The sequence below is a fragment of the Balaenoptera acutorostrata genome, chromosome 8 (assembly GCF_949987535.1).
Source record: "Balaenoptera acutorostrata chromosome 8, mBalAcu1.1, whole genome shotgun sequence".
NCBI lineage: Eukaryota > Metazoa > Chordata > Mammalia > Artiodactyla > Balaenopteridae > Balaenoptera > Balaenoptera acutorostrata.
Genome location: NC_080071.1, coordinates 86,412,743 through 86,428,771, shown reverse-complemented (window position 1 = coordinate 86,428,771; position 16,029 = coordinate 86,412,743). Strand labels below are relative to the sequence as shown.

At 36.9% G+C, this 16,029-nt stretch overlaps 1 protein-coding gene across 1 annotated transcript in view; it reads right to left on the bottom strand.

Annotated features, from left to right (window-relative positions):
- PSMD1 (proteasome 26S subunit, non-ATPase 1) overlaps positions 1 to 16,029 on the bottom strand; it is a 109,317-nt gene that overhangs the window by 25,194 nt on the left and 68,094 nt on the right. The window contains exon 18 of the mRNA XM_007184708.3: positions 5,789 to 5,905. Within this exon, the coding sequence (XP_007184770.1) occupies positions 5,789 to 5,905 (117 nt within the window). The remainder of the gene's footprint in view (positions 1 to 5,788; positions 5,906 to 16,029) is intronic.

Sequence of the window (16,029 nt, the reverse complement as noted above, 5' to 3'; positions counted from 1 at the left end):
TCTTACACTTCTCTATTTTCCCACCAAGTGCTTTTCAAATGGTAAGCACCCAGAAAGAAGTTGGCTTGTTCAAGAAGCACATGATCACAGAGCCCCCCAAATCTGCCAAAGGCAGGAAATATTGAATTTGAGTTTCCCAATATAATGACTTCATCTGCATTACATATTCTTTCAGAATCTCTTGCCCTTTTCATTAATCTTGGTCCGGGAGGCCACACTGTGATACAGTGCAGAGTTAACATAGGGTCAGACAACACTGGCTTATAAATACCTCTGCTCTAATAAGCTGTTTGGGTAAGTTACATGGCTTTTCTGAGTCTCAGTTTCTTCGTCTCTACAGGGATTACAACACCTACCCGGTTGTTGTAAGGACTATATGAAGTAATACATATGTAAAGTAATGTGTAAAAGGCATTTTATGATTCAGTGAGCATGGCTGTCTTACCATATCAGAGTCCTATCAGTCCTCCACGACTATCCTCTCTGCAACCTAAATACTGCTACCAAAATGATATTCCTTAAAATGGTTCTCACTTATTTATTCATAGGCAACAACAGAATGTGATAGGGAAAACAATGAACTAAATCTGCCACTACCCAGCATATGACCATTAGCAAGCCACTCACTTCTTTACATCTTACTTTCTCTAACTATAACACCCTGCACGATGAGATCATCACAAAATTCCCTTCTAGTTTTAAAAATCCTAAGGTTTGATGCTTTTACTCTGGTTCAACAGGTCAAATTCCTTTGATTCTTAACTTATTTTAGATGAACACTTACATTACCTTATATAGGATGGAAATTTTATGTGCGAACAGTTTACGAAATAGTTCATGAACTTACAAAAAGAAACGCTGGACAAAGCACTGTATGTACATTATAAGGAAGAATTTAAATATAAAACCACACCCCAAACAATAGGACAACATTTGGTGAAACTGAAAGATGGAATTAAAAAAATCAATGCAAATACATATTGGGTTTATCCAATCAATATTAAGTAGACTAGTACTTTAAAAAGCTAGTTTTTGTTCATCACTTAAAAATTTTTCCTCACATTACTTATGCAGCAGTAACTTAATTTTCATTATTATGATTCTTCATAAAGAATTATATTAGTAGGTTAGGATAGTATCTTACATTTGGAAGGCGACTTTGAGCCCATCTGGTCTACTCTGCCTAATTTACAGATGTGAAAAATGGAACCAAGATAGGTAAAATGACTGGCTTGCTTGTGATCACAAACAATTAATTGCAGTCATGGCTAAGGATCATTATTTTCTGACTCAATTTCATCGCTATGAATAGTATGGCCCCCACATAAAACAAATCAGAATTTGTAGGAGAAAATAATATTAATTTCCCATTTTATATTATGATAATCTCACAGAAAAGAATTAAATTTCAGACAATGCTGTGAACCATGCCTTCTGCTGTGCCTGATTATCTAAAATCTACCTTCTCCAAATCCTGCATTTTAAACACTCATCATGTTTTTAACTCTATACACCTTATACTGTTGGAAAAAAACAAAACCCATACATCTATGTCAGAGAGAAAAATAAAGGATGGGAGAAGGGCATAAAGTTCCGTAAACGTTTTTTCTGTGGTTACTTATCACCTAGGTATGTCTCTTCCTGTTTTTTTTTTTTTTCCTGTTTTCCTGGATATAGAAATGAAGCTGTACATCAGGGATCAGTTTTAGAGTTTTTTTTTCCCTTTTCTCTTTCTATGACATTACATGAGCTCTTATGACTTCAACTAGGTATATAATTCCTTCCACGAACTCACTGAGGCCAGATGAATTTTGGAATTCAGAATTTAGAAAGGTGACATGGTGCACACACCATAAATTATGCAATATCCTCAGTGGAGCGTGGGGGTAATATCCCGTAATCAACCAAATTAATATTTCTGAAGCAGCAAAATGAATATTTATGGGATAAAGGCTATAAATGAGTTCATAGTGGCTCAGATTTTACAGCCAAACGAGTCCTTAAAGACAGACAAAACTCTTAGTTTTCAGACCTTTCTGTAAATTAGAATTGCAGATAAAGGGCCATGAACTTATATAATTTATCTGGGCTAGCTCCCATCTCTTTCTTTAGTTCTGATTTTTTTCCTATGCTCTCATCTTGTCTCCAACTGACTTGCTATAATCTCAAACTTAACATGCCTAATGTGAAAATTATCTTTATTCTTTTTCAAGATTCCTGGCAATGCTATCATGATTTCCCCACTATCAATATCCCAAGTGATGTTTTCAGCTCCCTCCTCAATCTTATTAGTATTATTTTGTTCATGGTAGTTGGTTGTGCCTTTTCTTTATATTACCACCAACACTTTTAGGGTCCAAATCCCTGTCTTACTTAAGGCAACAGTATGGTAATACAAATTACTACTTAAAAATGTGTTATGCTGTAAAATAAAACCTTATAATATAAAAGTTCATGCTGATTTATTTTAAAACTGCAAAAGCTGATCAAACTTTGCCAAATATGATCCTACTTCCAAAAAGGGTACATATCAGTGGTGGGAGAAGCTTCCTTGTTAACAGGCCTCAGGCTAGATGATATTAGGCAAGGAGGAGCACAGGATCCCATTCTTACACTTTAATGTTTTTATCTGATTCTATATATGATACTTGTTATATACATGTTCAAATAACTGCTAACAGTGGAGTTCATTTAATAAGAAAAACAGAAGATAGATCCTTCATAAAGAGTTGGGTTCTGGAGACAAAATAACTCCAAGGACCTATAAAAGAACAGTATTCTAGTTAAATGGTTCTGAACCTCTGGTCTAAGAGCCTTCTAAATTGGGTTTGTAATCACCCAAGGGTGTATGCGTGTTCTGGGGTCTATGTTTGTGAGAGTGAGTGAGCAAGAAACTGGCAGAAGAAAAGCAAAGATGTACTGGAGTTAAACTAAGACCACAATGTGTAGAGCTTAGTGTTAAGACAGCGTTTTGTAAAAGGATGTGAAGTAGATCATGACTGCATAAAAAACATTTCCTTTGGAAATTTCCATTAAAAATCTCACAAAATATCTGAGAAATGTCCCTTCTGTATTCCTTTGAGGAGGGGTTATAGTCTTGAAATTAACACTTGATCTTTGATTTCAAGGCATTTTCATGGACTGGTTTGTAACCTTGTGACTAGGACTCTGTAGCCTTGAAAACTTACTTCTCTTCAAGCTTGTTAACAGCTTTTTCTTTTCAGCAATATCACATACCATCCCAAAAGAATATCAATTTTTTAAATTTTGGCCATGCCACGTGGCTTGCAGGATCTTAGTTCCCGGAGCAGGGATTGAACCCGTGTCCCCTGCAGTGGAAGTGCGAAGTCCCAACCACTGGACTGCCAGGGAATTCCCAGAATGTCAATGTTGCCTTCTTCACAATTATCAGGTAAGAGAGAGATATAAACTATAGTCTACAAAGCTCTTGATCACATGCTTAAGAGCAGAAAACAATGAAACAGAACTTAAAGTTTAAGGATTCATGAACTGAGTAACAATTTTACTCTAAGGGATAGTGCTTCCAGAAAGAACATTTGTTGTATACACTTTTGCTTTTGTAGTCACTGGGGAACACATTTAACTTCCCCCATTGAGTTTATATTAATGGCACAGCCTACCAGCTATAACTGCATTTTAACATTCTTATCAATACCCAAGATTCTGATACAATGTGAAGATGCAAGTGTACACCACATATTCACATCAGCTAAGACTTCATTCAACAAAATTTATGCAATGATTACAAAATACTAATTATTTAAACTGCTGTATTTTTTACATTTTCTAAATATGAAAAAGTTTTATTTGTTTATTAGAATAAATAGTTGAAAGGTTTTTGAAACTATACAGCCTAGCCTAACCTAACCCCACCCCCATTACAAAGTACTCTGCCATTGTTGGTGCAGAGCTTATGGTTATAAAATCAATGAAATCCTATAGCAGAGGATGGGAAGATGGCAAAACATTTGTCATGTTCACAATACATATAACAAGAAAGCAACATGCAAGGTCAAAGTGAATAAATATCTATATATTACTGTTAGGGGACGTGCATTCGATGGCCAAACTTCCTTCTTTAATGACATTACTCAGTTGGATAACCTCCAGCTGATAAAGCTCAACAGAAGATCAAAAGTAGAAATAAAAGATGCAAAAGCTACTCATAACTGTTCTATTTAAAAACAAAAACCAAAAAGAAATGTGGTCTGTTTGAAAAGATGTTTATATTCTAGAAGATATAATATATTAAGTAATGTATTATTAAAAGAGGATGAGAAGTTTGATTCTATTTTTGCAATAATCCAATTTTTATAAGTCTTAAAAGTGATTTTAGGAGAGAGTAGGACTGGATTAAAAAAAAAAAAAAAAAAGACAGCAACAAAAATGATAGCAACTGCTCAGAAAAGGAAATCTACTAAAGTTCCACAGAATAACCAATGAGTTCTGAAATATTTTTCTCCTCCCCCCCGCAGTCTATCTATTGATACTTTGCTAAAAATGAATCTGCTTAATGAGGCAGAAGACAGTATACCAGTGGCTTTTTCTGTTGTCAATTTCTTTGACTGTTTCTTATATAGGAGCAGAATTATACAAGGTTGTTAAATGCCCTAACTTTAAGAATTAAAGATCTGAAAAAAAAAAAAAAAGAATTAAAGATCTGAAATTACTGCATAAGCTATATACATCTATTAAACATGTCAAACATGGTAATTTTTAGTATATGTAATAAGATTTATGCATTTTCTGTTTCTCAACAAAATGAGAAGTTCTGGGTGAGGTGCCAAGATACATTAGATACCAAAGTCTGAAATGAGGTCTGAGAGACTATCATGAGGAAATTTTAAAACAGATGCCTCAAAATCTGTTATGGGGTCATCCACACGGTATATATGAGGACTTGATTGTATCAATAGAAGGATATGTGAAAAGGATTTCTCTACGGGGAAAACTGGGCTTTAAGTCTTTCCCACTAACTCTAAGCCTAGAGATGGGCTTCAGAGAGACCATGTGGTGAGCATGTGGTGAGCCTAGTATGATCAGTGGGCACTGTGCACTGACATCTGACACATGAGTTATGAGGCATTAGCTACTGACTGAGGCACAAGCAATGAGAGAGGGAGGGAGAAGAAGAGAGGGAGGGGGAGAGAAAGGGAGACGCAGGCAAAGCTGCACTGAGAGCCTATTATACTCCTACCTACAAGAAGGGCAAAAAAATGCAATAGTGTTTCTGTGGACAGATGTGGGTCAAAGAAGAAAGAAAGCCTTCCTGGAGCCATTTGAAACCCTGCCCAAGGGATCTCCAATGAGGGCAATGACATTCTAACAGAGAATCTGGATGTACTCATTTCTAAACTGAGATTGTATATACTATATAAAGTTTTTACTACCTCAGAAGGATGGATCCAAAAAAATCACAGACCACTTAGTTTGTATCTTGTATCACAGGAACAAGTTATCCTACCGAATAAATTTTAAAAGGACAGCAGGAGGCATAAATTCAAGTTGATTTTTATGATTTTGTCAACCCATGAGTTCTAATTTTTCAAGTATGGCTATATAACTGAATTAACAAAGTGACCATACATTTATAAAAAATGCAATCAAAGAGTATTATATACTTAAAGTTTTCCCATTCTCCTACCTCTTTACTTTCTGTGAGTTCAGTGTACACCATATTTGAGGTAGAAATGTCCTCAAAAGAAGATAAGCTACCAAAGAAAAGCCTGAACCAGCTCTCTTCTAGAGAATTCTTTTGTTTTCTCACCTTGGGACAAGTGATTTCAGTCTGCTGGATCATGATGAGAGCCGAAGCTATGAGAGCTCCTTGCCTCACATAGTTCACAGGGTCATTTGTCATTGGTTCTAGCAAATTAATTGCTTCCTGAAAGCATTAAAAAAAAACCATTTAATAAAGTTTATATAGCTAAATTTTCAGATTAGTTACTGTCTTTCTAAGTCAATATTTTCATTTAACATTGTAATCACAAGTTAATTTAAGACTACTTGGATGCAACAGTCAGAACTGAGTATGCTTTAAGTTTCAATATAATTGATGGTAAGTGAAAAGGAAGCTTACAACACAAGTGCTCCTGTCTTGGGGTAAAAGAGATAAAAAAGAAAGTAGAAAAAATGAGATTAATGTTTGATAAACACCTATTATTTTCCAGGTGCAGTGGGAGGTATTTTATATATATTATCCATTTAATCCTCTTCATCCTAAAACAACAACAACAGCAATACAAAACAATCTTTATAAACAAAGAAACAGAGTTAGGTAAAGTAAATTGCCAAAAATCACATAAGTGTAGCAAACTCAGGCCAGTCTGACTCTAAGTATCCAACTTCCTTCAAATACTAGAGTAAGATAATATCTTAAGATGATTTTATAAAACCTAATTTAAAAAATTAAATAAATCAAATGTAAATTGAAACAAACAAAAAACAAAGAGAAACAATACAAAACAAAACAGAAAAGATTTTACCTGCTAGGAGAATGGCAACACAAATTAAGTCAAATAGGACTAGAAATGATTCCATGGTTACACTTCCCACGTATGGTGGGATTTTTCCAAAATGTTTACCAGGATATCCCCAATATCATATTCTTCAGAATACCAGTTCTATGAAAACAGGATTCCTTGATTAAATAAGTTTGGGAGCTCCTGCATACTGTATATCATCCCCTCTTGCAATTCAAAAATGTATCTAGCACACCAAGGGCTCCAGGAGTGTACATATCATAACAAAAGGTTCAAGAAACCCTATTAAAGAAACTACTAGACCTTTGCATAGCCCAGCATCTGTTCATTGTATTTGACCAAGAACTCTTTTACTCCATATAACTTCTATTACACACCCTGCAGGACCTTTGTTCAGTGCCCCTTACAAGATCTTTAGGTAGGTATAAATTTGGAGGAACAAAGCAATTAGTTTATATGATTATCAAACTTATTTTAATACAGTATGTCATTTCTCAAATGTCTTTTGTTCCAAAGCCAAGTAAAGGAAGAATAAATTGAATCCTTTTTTGGGGGACATGGGGGGAATGACTTCAGCTTTCCTTTCACGTCAATTTATTTATTTAAAAAAAATCAGAGCGAGAGATTGGTTCAAGATAGCGGAGTAGAAGGATGTGTGCTCACTTCCTCTTGCGAGAGCACCGGAATCACAACTAACTGCTGAACAATCATCGACAGGAAGACACTGGAACTCACCAGAAAAGATACCCCACATCCAAAGACAAAGGAGAAGCCATAATGAAATGGTAGGAGGGGGCCAATCACAATAAAATCAAATCCCATAACTGCTGGGTGGGTGACTCACAAACTGAAGAACACTTATACCACAGAAGTCCACCCACTGGAGTGAAGGTTCTGAGCCCCACGTCAGGCTTCCCAACCTGGGGGTCCGGCAACGGGAGGAGGAATTCCTAGAGAATCAGACTTTGAAGGCTAGTGGGATTTGATTGCAGGACTTTGACAGGACTAGGGGAAACAGAGACTCCACTCTTGAAGGGCATACACAAAGTAGTGTGCACACTGGGATCCAGGGGAAGGAGCAGTGACCCCACAGGAGACTGAAGCAGACCTACCTGCTAGTGTTGGAGGGTCTCCTGCAGAGGCGGGGGGTGGCTGTGTCTCACCGTGAGGACAAGGACACTGGCAGCAGAAGTTCTGGGAAGTACTCCTTGGCATGAGCCCTCCCAGAGTCTGCCATTAGCCCCACCAAAGAGCCAGGTAGGATCCAGTGTTGGGTCGCCTCAGGCCAACCAACCAACAGGGAGGGAACCCAGCCCCCCATCCCCCACCTCCGCCCATCAGCAGACAAGCGGATTAAAGTTTTACTGAGCTCTGCCCACCAGAGCAACAGCCAGCTCTACCCACCACCAGTCCCTTCTATCAGGAAACTTGCACAAGCCTCTTACACAGCCTCATCCACCAGAGGGCAGACAGCAGAAGCAAGAAGAACTACAATCCTGAAGCCTGTGGAACAAAAAACACATTCACAGAAAGATAGACAAGATGAAAAGGCAGAGGGCTATGTACTAGATGAAGTAACAAGATAAAACCCCTGAAAAACAACTAAATGAAGTGGAGATAGGCAACCTTCCAGAAAAAGAACTCAGAATAATGATAGTGAAGATGATCCAGGACCTCAGAAAAACAAAGGAGGCAAAGATCAAGAAGATGCAAGAAATGTTTAACAAAGACCTAGAAGAATTAAAGAACAAACAAACAGAGATGACCAATACAATAACTGAAATGAAAACTACACTAGAAGGAATCAATAGCAGAATAACTGAGGCAGAAGAATGGATAAGTGACCTGGAAGACAGAATGGTGGAATTCACTGCTGCGGAACAGAATAAAGAAAAAAGAATGAAACGAAATGAAGACAGCCTAATAGACCTCTGGGACAACATTAAATGCAACAACATTCGCATTACAGGGATCCAAGAAGGAGAAAAGAGAGAGAAAGGACCAGAGAAAATATCCAAAGAGATTACAGTCGAAAACTTCCTTAACATGGGAAAGGAAATAGCCACCCAAGTCCAGGAAGCACAGAGTCACAGGCATGATAAACCCAAGGAGAAACACGGCAAGACACATAGTAATCAAACTGACAAAAATTAAAGACAGAAAAATTACTGAAAGTAACAAGGGAAAAACGACAAATAACATACAAGGGAACTCCCATAAGGTTAACAGCTGATTTCTCAGCAGAAACTCTATAGGCCAGAAGGGAGTGGCATGATATAGTTCAAGTGATGAAAGGGAAGAACCTACAACCAAGATTACTCTACCCAGCAAGGATCTCATTCAGATTTGATGGAGAAATCAACAGTTTAAAGACAAGCAAAAGATAAAAGAATTCAGCACCACCAAACCAGCTCTACAACAAATGCTAAAAGAACTTCTTTAAGTGGGAAACACAAAAGAAAAGGACCTACAAAAACAAACCCAAGAAGAAAGGATAAGTGACCTGGAAGATAAAATGGTGGAAATTACTACTACAGAGCAGGATAAAGAAAAAAGAATGAAAAGAACTGAGGACAGTCTCAGAGACCTCTGGGACAACATTAAACGCACCAACATTCGAATTATAGGGGTCCCAGAAGAAGAAGAGAAAAAGAAAGGAACTGAGAAAATATTTGAAGAGATTATAGTTGAAAACTTCCCTAATATGGGAAAGGAAATAGTTAATCAAGTCCTGGAAGCACAGAGAGTCCCATACAGGATAAACCCAAGGAGAAACACGCCAAGACACATATTAATCAAACTATCAAAAATTAAATATAAGGAAAACATATTAAAGGCAGCAAGGGAAAAACAACAAATAACACACAAGGGAATCCCCATAAGGTTAACAGCTGATCTTTCAGCAGAAACTCTGCAAGCCAGAAGGGAGTGGCAGGATATACTTAAAGTGATGAAGGAGAAAAACCTACAACCAAGATTACTCTACCCAGCAAGGATCTCATTCAGATTCGATGGAGAAATTAAAACCTTTACAGACAAGCAAAAGCTGAGAGAGTTCAGCACCACCAAACCAGCTTTACAACAAATGCTAAAGGAACTTCTCTAGGCAAGAAACACAAGAGAAGGAAAACACCTACAATAACAAACCCAAAACATTTAAGAAAATGGGAATAGGAACATACATATCGATAATTACCTTGAATGTAAATGGATTAAATGCTCCCACCAAAAGACACAGGCTGGCTGAATGGATACAAAAACAAGACCCATATATATGCTGTCTACAAGAGACCCACTTCAGACCTAGAGACACATACAGACTGAAAGTGAGGGGATGGAAAAAGATATTCCATGCAAATGGAAATCAAAAGAAAGCTGGAGTAGCAATTCTCATATCAGACAAAATAGACTTTAAAATAAAGACTATTACAAGAGACAAAGAAGGACACTATATAATGATCAAGGGATCGATCCAAGAGGAAGGTATAACAATTGTAAATATTTATGCACCCAACATAGGAGCACCTCAATACATAAGGCAAATACTAAGAGCCATAAAAGGGGAAATCGACAGCAACACAATCATAGTAGGGGACTTTAACACCCCACTTTCACCAATGGACAGATCATCCAAAATGAAAATAAATAAGGAAACACAAGCTTTAAATGATACATTAAACAAGATGGACTTAATTGATATTTATAGGACATTCCACCCAAAAACAACAGAATACACATTCTTCTCAAGTGCTCATGGAACATTCTCCAGGATAGATCATATCTTGGGTCACAAATCAAGCCTTGGTAAATTTAAGAAAATTGAAATCGTATCAAGTATCTTTTCCGACCACAACGCTATGAGACTAGATATCAATTACAGGAAAAGATCTGTAAAAAATACAAACACATGGAGGCTACACAATACATTACTTAATAACGAAGTGATTACTGAAGAAATCAAAGGGGAAATCAAAAAATACCTAGAAACAAATGACAATGGAGATACGACGACCCAAAACCTATGGGACGCAGCAAAAGCAGTGCTAAGAGGGAAGTTTATAGCAATACAAGCCTACCTCAAGAAACAGGAAACATCTCGAATAAACAACCTAACCTTGCACCTAAAGCAATTAGAGAAAGAAGAACAAAAAAACCCCAAAGCCAGCAGAAGGAAAGAAATTATAAAGATCAGGTCAGAAATAAATGAAAAAGAAATGAAGGAAACAATAGCAAAAATCAATGAAACTAAAAGCTGGTTCTTTGAGAAGATAAACAAAATTGATAAACCATTAGCCAGACTCATCAAGAGAAAAAGGGAGAAGACTCAGATCAATAGAATTAGAAATGAAAAAGGAGAAGTAACCACTGACACTGCAGAAATACAAAAGATCATGAGAGATTACTACAAGCAACTCTATGCCAATAAAATGGACAACCTGGAAGAAATGGACAGATTCTTAGAAATGCACAAACTGCCGAGACTGAACCAGGAAGAAATAGAAAATATGAACAGACCAATCACAAGCACTGAAATTGAAACTGTGATTAAAAACCTTCCAACAAACAAAAGCCCAGGACCAGATGGCTTCACAGGTGAATTCTATCAAACATGTAGAGAAGAGCTAACACCTATCCTTCTTAAACTCTTCCAAAATATTGCAGAGGGAGGAACACTCCCAAACTCATTCTACGAGGCCACCATCACCCTGATACCAAAACCAGACAAAGATGTCACAAAGAAAGAAAACTACAGGCCAGTATCACTGATGAACATAGATGCAAAAATCCTCAACAAAATACTAGCAAACAGAATCCAACAGCACATTAAAAGGATCATACACCATGATCAAGTGGGGCTTATCCCAGGAATGCAAGGATTCTTCAGTATACGCAAATCAATCAACGTGATACACCATATTAACAAATTGAAGGAGAAAAACCATATGATCATCTCAATAGATGCAGAGAAAGCTTTCGACAAAATTCAACACCCATTTATGATAAAAGCCCTGCAGAAAGTAGGCATAGAGGGAACTTTCCTCAACATAATAAAGGCCATATATGACAAACCCACAGCCAACATTGTCCTCAATGGTGAAAAACTGAAACCATTTCCACTAAGATCAGGAACAAGACAAGGTTGCCCACTCTCACCACTATTATTCAACATAGTTTTGGAAGTGTTAGCCACAGCAATCAGAGAAGAAAAAGAAATAAAAGGAATCCAAATCAGAAAAGAAGAAGTAAAGCTGTCACTATTTGCAGATGACATGATACTATACATAGAGAATCCTAAAGATGCTACCAGAAAACTACTAGAGCTAATCAATGAATTTGGTAAAGTAGCAGGATACAAAATTAATGCACAGAAATCTCTTGCATTTCTATACACTAATGACGAAAAATCTGAAAGTGAAATTAAGAAAACACTCCCATTTACCATTGCAACAAAAAGAATAAAATATCTAGGAATAAACCTACCTAAGGAGACAAAAGACCTGTATGCAGAAAATTATAAGACACTGATGAAAGAAATTAAAGATGATACAAATAGATGGAGAGATATACCATGTTCCTGGATTGGAAGAATCAACATTGTGAAAATGACTCTACTACCCAAAGCAATCTACAGATTCAATGCAATCCCTATCAAACTACCACTGGCATTTTTCACAGAACTAGAACAAAAAATTTCACAATTTGTATGGAAACACAAAAGACCCCGAATAGCCAAAGCAATCTTGAGAACGAAAAATGGAGCTGGGGGAATCAGGCTCCCTGACTTCAGACTATATTACAAAGCTTCAGTAATCAAGACAGTTTGGTACTGGCACAAAAACAGAAATATAGATCAATGGAACAGGATAGAAAGCCCAGAGATAAAGCCACACACATATGGTCACCTTATCTTTGATAAAGGAGGCAAGCATATACAGTGGAGAAAAGACAGCCTCTTCAATAAGTGGTGCTGGGAAAATTGGACAGCTACATGTAAAAATATGAAATTAGAACACTCCCTGACACCATGCACAAAAATAAACTCAAAATGGATTAAAGACCTAAGTGTAAGGGCAGACACTATCAAACTCTTAGAGGAAAACATAGGCAGAACACTCTGTGACATAAATCACAGCAAGATTCTTTTTGACCCAGCTCCCAGAGAAATGGAAATAAGAACACAAATAAACAAATGGGACCTAATGAAACTTAAAAGCTTTTGCACAGCAAAGGAAACCATAAACAAGACCAAAAGACAACCCTCAGAATGGGAGAAAATATTTGCAAATGAAGCAACTGACAAAGGATTAATCTCCAAAATTTACAAGCAGCTCATGCAGCTCAATAACAAAAAAACGAACAACCCAATCCAAAAATGGGCAGAAGACCTAAATAGACATTTCTCCAAAGAAGATATACAGATGGCCTACAGACACATGAAAGAATGCTCAACATCATTAATCATTAGAGAAATGCAAATCAAAACTACAATGAGATATCATCTCACACCGGTCAGAATGGCCATCATCAAAAAATCTAGAAACAATAAATGCTGGAGAGGGTGTGGAGGAAAGGGAACACTCTTGCACTGTTGGTGGGAATGTAAATTGATACAGCCACTATGGAGAACAGTATGGAGGTTCCTTAAAAAACTACAAATAGAACTACCATATGACCCAGCAATCCCACTACTGGGCATATACCCTGAGAAAAGCATAGGTCAAAAAGAGTCATGTACCAAAATGTTCATTGCAGCTCTATTTACAATAGCCAGGACATGGAAGCAACCTAAATGTCCATCGACAGATGAATGGATAAAGAAGATGTGGCACATATATACAATGGAATATTACTCAGCCATAAAAAGAAATGAAATGGAGGTATTTGTAATGAGGTGGATGGAGTTAGAGTCTGTCATACAGAGTGAAGTAAGTCAGAAAGAGAAAAACAAATACAGTATGCTAACACATATATACGGAATCTAAGGGAAAAAAAAAAAGGCCATGAAGAACCTAGTGGCAAGACGGGAATAAAGACACAGACCTACTAGAGAATGGACTTGAGGATATGGGGAGGGGGTGGGGTGAGATGTGATAGGGTAAGAGAGTGTCATGGAAATATGTACACTACCAAATGTAAAACAGATAACTAGTGGGAAGCAGCCGCATAGCACAGGGAGATCAGCTCTGTGCTTTGTGACCACCTAGAGGGGTGGGATGAGGAGGGTGGGAGGGAGGGAGATGCAAGAGGAAAGAGAAATGGGAACATATTGTATATGTATAACTGATTCACTTTGTTATAAAGCAGAAGCTAACACACCATTGTAAGGCAATTATACTTCAATAAAGATGTTTAAAAAAAAAACCCAAAACAATTAAGAAAATGGTAATAGGAACATACATATCGATAATTACTTTAAACGTGAATGGATTGAATGCTCCAACCAAAAGACACAGGCTCGCTGAATGGATACAAAAACAAGACCCATATATATGCTGTCTACAAGAGACCCACTTCAGACCTAGGGACACATACAGACTGAAAGTGAGGGGATGGAAAAAGATATTCTATGCAAATGGAAATCAAAAGAAAGCTGGAGAAGCAATATTCATATCAGATAAAATAGACTTTAAAATAAAGAGTGTTACAAGAGACAAGGAAGGACACTACATAATGATCAAGGGATCAATCCAAGAAGATATAACAATTATAAATATATATGCACCCAACACAGGAGCACCTCAATACATAAGGCAACTGCTAACAGCTATAAAAGAGGAAATCCACAGTAACACAATAATAGTGGGGGACTTTAACACCTCACTTACACCAACGGACAGATCATCCAAACAGAAAATTAATAAGGAAACAGAAGCTTTAAATGACACAATAGACCAGATAGATTTAACTGATAGGACATTCCATCCAAAAAGAGCAGATTACACTTTCTTCTCAAGTGAACACAGAACATTCTCCAGGATAGATCACATCTTGGGTCACAAAACAAGCCTCAGTAAATTTAAGAAAACTGAAATCATATCAAGCATCTTTTCTGACCACAACACTATGAGATTAGAAATCAATTACAGGGGAAAAAAAAAGTAAAAAACACAAACACATGGAGGCTAAACAATACGTTACTAAATAACCAAGAGATCACTGAAGAAATCAAAGAGGAAATCAAAACATACCTAGAGACAAATATGATGATCCAAAACCTATGGGATGCAGCAAAAGCAGTTCTAAGAGGGAAGTTATAGCTATACAAGCCTACCTCAAGAAACAGGAGAAATCTCAAATAAACAATCTAACCTTACACCTGAAGGAACTAGAGAAGAAGAACAAACAAAACCCAAAGTTAGCAGAAGGAAAGAAATCATAAAGATCAGAGCAGAAATAAATGAAATAGAAACAAAGAAAACAACAGAAAAGATCAATGAAACTAAAAGCTGGGTATTTGAGAAGATAAACAAAATTGATAAACCATTAGCCAGACTCATCAAGAAAAAGAGGGAGAGGACTCAAATCAATAAAATTAGAAATGAAAAAGGAGAAGTTACAACAGACACCGCAGAAATACAAAGCATCCTGAGAGACTACTACAAGCAACTCTATGCCAACAAAATGGACAACCTGGAAGAAATGGACAAATTCGTAAAAAGGTATAACCTTCCAAGACTGAACCAGGAAGAAATAGAAAATATGAACAGACAAATCACAAGTAATGAAATTGTAAATGTGATTAAAAATCTTCCAACAAACAAAAGTCCAGGACCAGACTGCTTCACCGGTGACTTCTATCAAACATGTAGAGAAGAGCTAACACCCATCCTTCTCAAACTCTTCCAGAAAACTGCAGAGGAAGGAACACTCCCAAACTCATTCTACGAGGCCACCATCACCCTGATACCAAAACCACACAAAGATATGACAAAAAAAGAAAATTACAGACCAATATCACTGATGAATATAGATGCAAAAATCCTCTACAAAATACTAGCAAACAGAATCCAACAACACATTAAAAGGATCATACACCACGATCAAGTGGGATTTATCCCGGAGATGCAAAGATTCTTCAATATACACAAATCAATCGATGTGATACACCATATTAACAAATTGAAGAATAAAACCCATGTGATCATCTCAATAGATCCAGAAAAAGCTTTTGACAAAATTTAACACCCATTTATGGTAAAAACTCTCCAGAAAGTGGGCATAGAGGGAACCTACCGCAACATAATAAAGACCATATATGACAAACCTACAGCAAACATCATTCTCAATGGGGAAAATCTGAAAGCATTTCCTCTAAGATCAGGAACGAGACAAGGATGTCCACTCTCGCCACTATTATTCAACATAGTTTTGGAAGTCTAGCCATGGCAATAAGAGAAGAAAAAGAAATAAAAGGAATACAGATTGGAAAAGAAGAAGTAAAACTGTCACTGTTTGCAGATGACATGATACTATACATAGAGAATCCTAAAGATGCTACCAGAAAACTACTAGAGCTAATCAATGA